The 10,362-nt window shown below is 38.4% G+C and overlaps 1 protein-coding gene across 1 annotated transcript; it reads right to left on the bottom strand.

Moving 5' to 3' along the window:
• Positions 1–1,030: 1,030 nt before the first annotated feature.
• Positions 1,031–10,264, bottom strand: atxn10 (ataxin 10). The gene is made up of 11 exons (XM_079552483.1): positions 10,130–10,264; positions 9,568–9,762; positions 8,213–8,292; positions 8,031–8,127; positions 7,787–7,951; positions 7,627–7,707; positions 6,725–6,878; positions 6,502–6,619; positions 4,571–4,743; positions 2,189–2,252; positions 1,031–1,383 (listed from the first exon to the last, which is right to left on the bottom strand). The coding sequence occupies exons 1-11, from the start codon at positions 10,255–10,257 to the stop codon at positions 1,199–1,201; spliced, it is 1,440 nt and encodes a 479-aa protein (XP_079408609.1). The 5' UTR covers positions 10,258–10,264; the 3' UTR covers positions 1,031–1,198.
• Between the last annotated feature and the right edge of the window lie 98 nt (positions 10,265–10,362).

Below are 10,362 nucleotides of genomic sequence, written 5' to 3'. Positions count from 1 at the left end.
CAGGGGTGTCATTCTGCAAAGTAATGCTTCTGGTCTGATTCATCCTCCTACTCTCATCAAAATCTTGTTTGTATCTGTCAATGTCCATCGGGCTTAAATCATCCGCCTTAGATACTGAAACCACAAACTAGCAACCAGCGCAAACGAAGAACGAAACCCCTAAACCAAAAGTCTACCACTGGATAGATTCCTGAGCAAGGACGGCACTGGAGTAGCATAAAATAAAAATAAATACTTACCAAATAGTGTGTATTACTCTTTTTCTACAATCTAATGGATATATACGGTAAAAGTGAAAAGAATAGGTGCACAGTGTGAGGCAAGTTAAGGTTGCGCAAGACAATTAAGTAGATTGATGACTATTCATTTGTAATAGAGTAAACATGCTTACCGGGAAAACTTTAATCATGTACATATAATGTGGCCAAAAGCAAGATGGATTACTATGTCGAGAAGCTGAACATACATTTTGGGTTATGCCACTGTTTAATATGAAGTGATATATGCCAAGTCTAAAAGCCGCTGTTTATTTTGCATAGCCTTTAATCATAGGTTAAGCAGCCACATACTCCGTGTGTAATATTTTCTATTTGACTTTGTTAACAGTTAGTCACAAATAACTGAAAGTGCATAAATATTCCCAGTAAATACTTCAGTTTTAAGGATAGGTCTATAGTTACATCATATTAGTTGTGCTCTATGTTGAGGTAAGGCGTTAGTTCAGGCCTTTGAACTGAATCACTTCTACAGCTTTGCCAAAAAAAAAAAAAGCCACAATGTAGTCTCTCCTGACCGAGTCCTCATTCTCAAACTCAATTCAAGGCTTCTTAACCTCTCATTTGCAAATTGAGGGCACCATTGTTCTTTTGTAAAACATCTCAAGAGATACAGCATTATAGAAGTAAGGCGCGTTATCCATGTCAGTGAACTGTAGGGTTTGTTTTTACTTTGAGAGGTTTGTTGGTTAAATTGTCATGGCAGGTACATTTTAGTGAATTACTGATCATGGTGCAGCTTTATGGACAAAGCATTTCAAGCAATAGAATAATAAACCTGTATGTCACCCAGACTTAGCCATTTGCGCTTAAAAGTAATGATAGCAGCTTTATGCACCTGTGTTTTTATTTAATATCCTACTATAATGAGAAACCTGTTTTGAAGATGATGGCTTTGCCCTTTGGTGCATAATGTTGACTTTTCAGGTGTCTTTTCTGACAGTTTTGAGGAGCAGGCTTCCGTCTCTCTCCTCCACCTGGAACCCCAGCTCCTGCAGCCTGGAGTAGTCAGCCACGCCACGTTTCTCCAGCGACGCCACCAGTTTCTGGTTCTCCGAGTTGTTCTCAAGAAGGTTTTTGATGGCAAAAACTGCCCACTGGTTGATAACTGTTTCAACTGTTAAGGGCAACCATATTAAAGTTATTACTATATTATTGTTATGTATTATGTTTTTATTATTAGCGTTGTCTCTTTATGATGTGTTACCCAGAGCAATACGTAGGACACCCAATTTGCTATAACTAAAATCAGAATTGCTAGCCCTAACTGACATGTAGTATGCCATCCTGCATACTTGAGAAACAAGTTAAAATTGTACAGTAGGTGTATAGTACAATCTGTGCAGTATAATGTTCAGCTGAAGGGTCTGTACTTTGACTTCATCCCCTAGTTTCTCAAAAATCGCATTACTTTAACCTTAACCCCCACCAGAACTGAGCACATTTTCTCCAGTTCGGCTTTAGCCAGATATAAAAGCGTCTTGAAAATAAGTGTCAAAATAGCGTCAAAATCGAGGATGAAAACGCAACAAAAATGTGACAAAAACACAATTAAAAATCCACAAAAGAGTGGCAAAAATTAGACTGAAACACAACAAAAAAGCAACGAAAAGGCAACAAATAAGTGACAATCACGTTTGTAGGTCTTAGCTTTCAAATTAAGCATTACTCTCTTGCTCTCCAGTCGAGAAGTTTTCAGATTTGGGTAAAGCCAAACTGGAGAAAATGCACTCGGTTAACCTATTTTTGGATTAAGCTTTATGACAACCATTAACCTGAACTCTCCTGAAACTTCTATTGTTGTTTTGCATCTGGTTAGATTAGAGTGAGAGGAGCAAGCAAAATGGGTTACATAGAGTACAATACATACTGTATGCATGTACTTACATAGTACATACCACATTTAAGGATACAAGGGTTGTTGCTGTCAATATTGCAGTTGTCCAAGATTAGAGGGATGCCTTCGAGTTCCCTGATCTGTGACAGAAAAAAATATGTTACAATCATAAAAAATATATTGTTCTTCATATAACAATTTATATACAATTGTTTTTCAAAGCAGATATTTTAAAGGTGCATTATGCAACTTTTTATGTGAAATAAACTTGATATTAGTGCGTAATTTACCTTTTTGTGACCCAATGGCTATATAGATACAAACGGCATGTCGTCATTGAAGGGGGCGTGGAATATGAACGTATTTACCACACATAAATAAATTCAAGTGTAAATCGGGTCCATATGGATATTTTCTCACAGCAGATTCTTCTGTAGAAGTGAAAAATAGCTAGCGCTAGCTAAAGTTAGCATTAGCCTGATGCTAACATGAAGCATCAAGTTAGCGTTCTCCGTTATTTATGTATTTATGAACCACTTTGCTCCTCCCCATGTCTTTGTATCTTTATATAAGTAGAAAACTATACTCATAATTCAGTGTTTATTAAAGTAGTTTTTGAATAATTAAAGAAAGTTTAGATTTTTCTCCAAATTGTTTCCCCCCTTAACTGTTTTCAAACATGACCATATATGGGTGATTCCAGAGATGCCGTCTGTATCTATGGGGGGGTTAGCATCGCGGTGGCCTCTGCAACTCTCCGGGATTATTTGTTTTGCAGGTTTTCCAATGAGGGGGTCCACCAGCTGTGAAATCTCCCAAAAACCCTCAAAACAATTGATCCTGGAGCAACATGTAGTAAAGACGCCACGCTAACCACTCATAGAGCCGCTGGGTCAACGAAAGGTCAAACACGCACAAATATATATATTTTTTCTCCACGTAAAAAGTTCCATAATGCACCTTTAAACAAATAAACCATGTGCAAAGTGTTAGATCATCTGTGTTATAATTGGTATTGTTTGTATTTTAAGTTGGTGTCCTACATCTTGGTAAACAGACGGTGGTAGAGATGGGATCAATTGTGTCAGTTGTGACAAGTTCAAGCACACATGCCTTGTAGTTTTGTACGTTTCAAAACATTTGTTCGTTACATTTCATCCAAACCTCAGAAAACATGAAGATAGTGCCCTGGAACATGCAGCCCAGAGCTTTTTGCATGCACATCTTAAATTACCATGACTCCCAAAGGTGAACACTATGACATTGGGTTTACTGGAAGAGATTGCAGTGAAAACAGATATGGGGTGATTTTTGACCACTGATGGACCACAGAGCACCATCCACGGACATTATAGGGGCCAGCTCAGGGGGGACATCCCACAGGCATTCCCCAAATCTGTTTCTATTAAGGAAGACTGTGTACATGTCATGCCACAATCAGCCCTCTTCCCATCCCCGTTATGTATTATCTACACAGGCTTTTGTTAATTGTGTGATGCTGAAGGATGATCGTTCTGGAAAATGTATCAAATCATCAGGAGACGGGGGCAAGGTGGGTGTGTTCAACATTTCATTGTTTTGTTGAAAGCCACTTCTTACAGCGACATATGCACTGTATACCACATAACCACAGTCCACATGATACATGACAGACATTTCCGGACAGGAGTATGTGAGTTCAATGAGCCAATTGTGATCCTTCTGACTTACTCAACCCACATGCTCTTGTTCTCTTTAGAGCCCATTCGAGGGATTATGAACATAATTTACAATTTAAAGCAGAACTTAGTAACTCAAGGGCCACTGCAGGTATCGTAGCATGTTGTGTTTTTTTTACTCATTAATTGTCCATGAGAGTAAATACTACACTGACAGAAATGACAAAGGGAGTGAGGGATATTGTGCATCCAATTACAATGGAGATAGTTTTTTTCACTCAAACTTGGCTGCAAATACTGTTTAAGTGGCGCTAGCCCACAGTTAGCTTTGCCCGTTAGCCTCTTCTTCGTGATTCTATAAGTGTGTATTGGGATCTCCGGGTCGGAGCAGGGAAAGTTGCATTTGTGGCTTTCTGGCCAGAGACACCAGGGGGAGATGAAAGACCCCCCAATCATCCCATTAACATTTGTATTACCCCCAGCCGGACTACGAAAAGGATTTATTAGGGTTAACAAGTTACTTAGTTCTTCTTTAATGTTTTAAAAAATATCACTAAGTATAAAGACTTTCAATTTCTAGTTGTAGCATCATTGTCGCAGTAATGGACCAGGCGAATGTTTTATGGAAATTGTTGAGGTAGATTTTATAGCATAGCGACCCCCAATCCCATCAATCTCCCCAATATTAATGCACGACAGTCAACTTTAATTATCCCGTCCAGCTCAATTGCAACAAAATGATCATTCTGTACTTTTATTAGTAATTAGGAATGTCGGGAAGTAAATGAAATGAGTTGTACCTTATTCTGATTGTCTGGTTTATTATGACACAGATTTCCTATGAGCCTGATGAGGTGAGCCTTGAAGCTGATGACCGGAGAGGAGCCAGCCTCTCCACTGAAGGAGAAGTTCTGAGATGCACTGAAAATGTTTTTGCTGGATTTCCCTATGGCATGCACCTGCGCCAGGAGATCTGCAAACGAAACAAAATCAATCAAATAAAGCCATTGAACGAGCATTTTAACGATGTGTTCACATGTATTGCTCAACTAACTACAATCCACTTGGTTAATCTGCATCAGTATTGATCTGGACTTCATTAACACAATGCATTAACAGCACTAGCCAGGAGCGGGGAAGTATGTCAACGTTGAATAGAAACACACAAGTGGACTTTCACAAATATTTAATTGGCAAAATCAAGTCTAGAACGGAAATATTTTTTATGTAGTTCAAGCTATTACAGTCAATGAGAAAATTGTATTTCTTTGACGACCATTGGCTCGGCCCCCGGTAAGAGCAACAATGTGGCTCCTCCAATGTGGCTCCTCCGGGTCAAAAAGTTTACCCATATACAACAAAACGACGACGGCTTAGAAATTATCAACCGCTTAACCCCCGCCTTAACCGAGTTCGGCTTTACCCAAATCTAAACGACTGGAGCTTACAGCCTATAGGCCAGTGTTGCGTCATTTGAAAGCCAAAAAATGTCTGTTGTTACTTTTTTTTTTATCACTTTTTTGTCACATTTTAGTCACCTTTTTTGTTACGTTTTTGTCACTTTTCTGTTACGTTTTTGTCACTTTTTATTTGTGTTTTTGTCACTATTTCGTTGTGTTTTTGTCACATTTTTGTCACTTTTCTGTTACGTTTCTGTTACGTTTTTGTTACTTTTTGCTGCCATTTTTGCTGCCATTTTTGACGCTTTTTTTCAAGAAGCTTTTAGATTTGGAGAAATTGTGCTCGGTTCAGGTGGGGGTTCAGAGGTTAAAGTGTCCATAGATATTTCCAGTTCGGCTTCACCCAAATCTAAACAACTGGAGCTATAGGCCAGTGTCACGTCATTTGAAAGCCAAAAATTTATCTAAATGGCTTTTTTCCTCACATTGTTGCCGTTGCGTTTTTGTCTAATTTTTGTCATTCTTGCGTTGGGCTTTTGTTGCTCTTTCATTTCTTCTTGGTCACTTTGTTGTTACTTTTTTATTATCACTTTTTTGTCACATTTTATTCACCTTTTTTGCTACGTTTTTGTCACTTTTTGGTTGTGTTTTTGTCACTTTTCTGTTGTTTTTGACACTATTTCGTTTTGTCACTTTCCTGTCACTTTTTATTTGTGTTTTTGTCGCTTTTCTGTCACTTTTTATTTGTGTTTTTGTCACTATTTTGTTGTGTTTTTGTCACTTTTCTGCTACGTTTTTGTTACTTTTTGGTTGTGTTTTTGTCACTTTTCTGCTACGTTTTTGTTGCTTTTTGGTTGTTTTTGACACTATTTCGTTTTGTCACTTTTTATTTGTGTTTTTGTCACTATTTTGTTGTGTTTTTGTCACTTTTCTGCTACGTTTTTGTTACTTTTTGGTTGTGTTTTTGTCACTTTTCTGTTACGTTTTTGTCACTTTCCTGTCACTTTTTATTTGTGTTTTTGTCACTATTTCGTTGTGTTTTTGTCACTTTTCTGCTACGTTTTGGTTACTTTTTGTCACGTTTTTGTCATATTTTTGTCACTTTTCTGTTACGTTTCTGTTACGTTTTTGTTACCGTTTGTCACAGTTTTGCTGCCATTTTTGATGCTTTGTTTCAAGAAACTTTTAGATTTGGGTAAAGCCAAACTGGAGAAATTGTGCTCGGTTCAGATGGGGGTTAAGAGGTTAAAGTGTCCATAGATATTTTCTGTGCAAGCGTAAAAATCTCATACTGGAGTGTAGATGTTTGCAAAATGAAACGCATTTTTCACCTGTTGTATTTGCAAGAAGATCTGGATGGTCCTGTAAGAACATGAACTCTCTGTGATCTGAGGTCATCTCACAGAGCACGTCCAACAAGCTAATCACCGTCAGCGCCTCCTGCAGGACCTACGACAGATTGCAACCATATGTTATATTAAGTTGTACTCACTGTCATGTTAAAAATCAGTTCAATTGAAACTTAAATGTATCGTAACTTGGTAATACACACACCTCATTGCTGGATACAGAGCCTGTCGCAAGAGTGAGAACTCTGTTACAACCGTTCTGAAAAGAGGAGGCCAGAAAAGATGCCACAGCAGGAGGAACACCGCACTCAGCATCTTCCTCTCTCATCTGAGCTAAGAGCAGTTCAAGAAGCGTCACTCTGGAAAAAAGGATAATTGAGGAATAGAACTAGTAAATACATGCATTTTGAGCAGCCTGGTGCAAAGGTACTAAAACAAAAAGAGAACAAAGTTGAGCTATTCTTCATCACTAGAAATTGTGTTCACTAGGGCTGGGTACAGTGTCATTTTTTCCGATACCAGCACTTTAACGATACTTTGTTTTTGATACCGATACCTGAACGATACTTCTTCCGATACCTATACGAAAATATTTGTCGTCTAGAATCAGAAACAGAACAATAATGTGTGGAACATCTGTACATTTACAACATCAAGAAATGTGTGAAAACTTGAGATTAATTCAGAAGGAATTGGTGGTAAAAATTAGGAAAGAAATTGTAAAAATGTTGGGGAAAATATTAGAAATTAGGGGGGGAAATGGGAAAATAACAAAAAAAATGGCGAAAAATAGGAAAAAACATTTTTTTTTAAATATATAGAAAAATTGTGGAATTTTTTTGGGGAAAAATAATTTATTGAGGAAAACAGAAAAAAGAAAATGGGGGAAAAAATGGAAAAAATAATTTATTTGAGCTGAAACAACCAAGCCACTTCCTTTATTCCTGTCCTTGGACCAAGAGCATAAAAACTTGTTTAAGGTACCCAGCCCTAGTTGACAGACAGGGATATTCAAGTATCATTGAAAGTACCATAACCACTCTGCAATTAACGTTGAGCCTTGACTCACAAGAGAAACTATGATATGCTGTAAAGAACATGCGTTACCGATCATGGTGATTCATTCTTGTGTACATGCTTTCAACCAAAACAGCAGACTTCAGAAAATGTTGAGTTGCGATAAGTACTCTGTGGATAAATATGTCAAAAGATTCATCGTGAATAACAGTTCTACAGTTATTTGTATATAACACTATGAAGTACTCACGTCCAGTCGATGTCTGGTTGCGTTCGACAGAGCTCCATCACCTTCAGAGCTAGTGAGATGTTCGGAGGTTCAGCCATTGTTTCTACTTTAGCTTCATCTAAACACGTGTGCATCACCATGGAGGCGTAGGTCACCGCCTTCTCATCTTCTACTGAGAGAAGCTGCCTATTTGAGTTCAAAGGAAAAGAGTCAGTACTGTAAATCTTTTTGTTTTTTCAATTCATCGATCAATTTGCAAACTCACAAAAGGTGATCTGGAAAGGCGAGCTGCCAAATATCATCTTTGCACCGGCTGTTTCCGACAGCAACGTTACCAAGAAATTGGATCCCGCATCGCACCGCTGATTTATAGAGGAATTGGTAAAAAGGTTAATATATATATTCAATCTTATTAATTTGCAACTGTTTGGTTAAGTTAGAACTTACATTCAAGTACATCATCTAGGCTCAATTTGGTCAGGAGATAATTCAGAAGTTTAAGGCTAACGTCAATAAATCCAAGATCCCTGGAAAATGTTGAGGTCAGTTCAATAATTTGGATGGTGCATCACTATATAAGATAAGATAAGATAATCCTTTATTGATCTCACAATGGAGAAATTCACTTGTTACAATCGGCACTCAATAAGATCACTCAGGTTGTGCAAAAACAGACAGGAAATGTGCAAACAGTTAAATAGAAGAAAAAAGAGGTATCTTATGTACAATAAGTAAAAGCAAAAATCTTATGGGGCGGAATTATAACAATAAGGAAATAAGAATAAATAAATAGGACACAAATTATAACAGACTATAAAAAATAGGTGCAAAGTCAATAAGTGGCCTCGATACAGAGATTATTGCACGTAGTTTTGCAAAGGGGTTATCACTCATGTTACTTTACAGTCTTGTTGTACAGTCTAGGGCTGAAACAACTTATCGATTAATCATCAACTAATCGATTACTGAAATAGTTGTCAACTATTTCAGTAATCGATTAATCGTTTTCTAGTAAACACAGACTAAAATAGAGCAAAAATGAAAATTATGTATTTTGAATGAAAACCTACTTTGTTTTTAAAGTGAGGGTCCGCAGTGTTTTGTACATTGTAAATTTCATAAATATCTGTCTTTGTCTTGTCCAATCAGAAAGCAGAATTAGCACAAAGAGCCTCCTACAAACGTTTACTTTAAGTTTACTCCATCAACATGTCCTCAAGCGGCGCCACTTTAGCGTTATGTGATAAGAAAATTGAAAAAAATACAATTTCCATGCACCTTTCACAGCCAAGCGATTAATCGATTAATCATAAAAATAATCGGTAGATTAATCGATTACCAAAATAATCGTTAGTTGCAGCCCTAGTACAGTCTGACAGCAGTGGGGATGAAGGCCTTGCGGTAGCGCTCCGTCCTGCACTGAGGGTGTCTCAGTCTGCCACTGAAAGAGCTGCTCAGCTCCTCTACAGTCCTGTGCTGTGGGTGGGAGGGGTTGTCCATGATGGAGGTGAGCTTGGCTGATCCCTCCTGTTCCTCCTCCACAGAGTCCAGGGGGCAGCCCAGGACGGAGCTGGCCCTCCTGACCAGCTTGTTCAGTCTGTTCTTATATACATTGGCTATTGTCATCACTGTATGACTCTACTCCGAAAATACACACCATGCACCATTGTATTATAATTACAAGTGTCGAAAATACACAAAGCACGAGACAGTTAAAGCATCTCCCTTATATCCACAGACTGTAGAAGGGGTAGTGTATATTATCCCTTGCAGTCTGCGGATATACGAAGTTGTTGAATTACCTGAGCAGGCACTGGTTACCTGTGCTCTGAACACAAGCGTTTCGTTGAACCCTGAAGCACTCCGCGGTCATCTGGAGCTCCAATGTTAGTGACGGGACATCCTGCCCCGCCACACTGACTGCAGCTCGTATTTCATCGCTGAAGCGGGTCAAAAGCCCAAGGAGCGCGGAGAACACAGCCTCATTTACTGCATCCCTGGAACCAGAAAACACTTGTTTTTAATTTAACAGTTTGCAATTAACATTTCAAACTTTTCTTTGTTGTGATTTGTATAAATGTCTGGTTATGACTGGCAGACTCATATCCAATAAAGGTGATAAATAATATCTTTCTGAAATAATTTTGTAATTTCCTTCCTATGAACAAGGTATGAGGCAACTATTTAGGTTCAGCCATTGCTAGATTAGGCAGATCGTAACGTTTATGATGTTAAAAGCTTGTTTTGTCATGTCATGTTCATCCTTCCCGAAGTGTCTTCAGTAACGACAGAATTTAAGCTAACGTTGGATGCTCGTAACATTACGAGAATAGAGTAATTGTCAAAACTATACAATCATTCTACCTGTATTCTTTATCTCGTAGAGCTGCCGTAAAACTTTTCAGGATTTGCAGGTCTTCAGGGCAGTGTTTTTTGTTTAAAATCCCTGAGATCAAAGCCGTCATCTCCATGATGCTGCTGGAAGCTGCCATGTTTCACAAACTCATGCATTGAGGCGGGACTTCCGGATTATTACGGTCTTCCCATTGGTCCAAGTGCATGGTAGGCGGGCTCAGAGCATGTGGTGTTGTTTTTAA

The sequence above is a fragment of the Gobius niger genome (genome assembly GCF_951799975.1).
Source record: "Gobius niger genome assembly, chromosome: 2".
Lineage (NCBI taxonomy): Eukaryota > Metazoa > Chordata > Actinopteri > Gobiiformes > Gobiidae > Gobius > Gobius niger.
Note: the sequence above shows the minus strand (reverse complement) of the source record. Positions and strands in the feature narration are given on the sequence as shown.

Coding starts and splice junctions, on each gene's coding strand:
- atxn10 (XM_079552483.1), bottom strand. CDS start 10,257: ATGGCAGCTTCCAGCAGCATCATGGAGATGACGGCTTTGATCTCAGGG. Junction 9,763..10,129: donor CTACGAGATAAAGAATACAG/GTAGAATGATTG, acceptor TTCTGGTTCCAG/GGATGCAGTAAATGAGGCTG. Junction 7,952..8,030: donor GCCTTTCCAGATCACCTTTT/GTGAGTTTGCAA, acceptor GAACTCAAATAG/GCAGCTTCTCTCAGTAGAAG.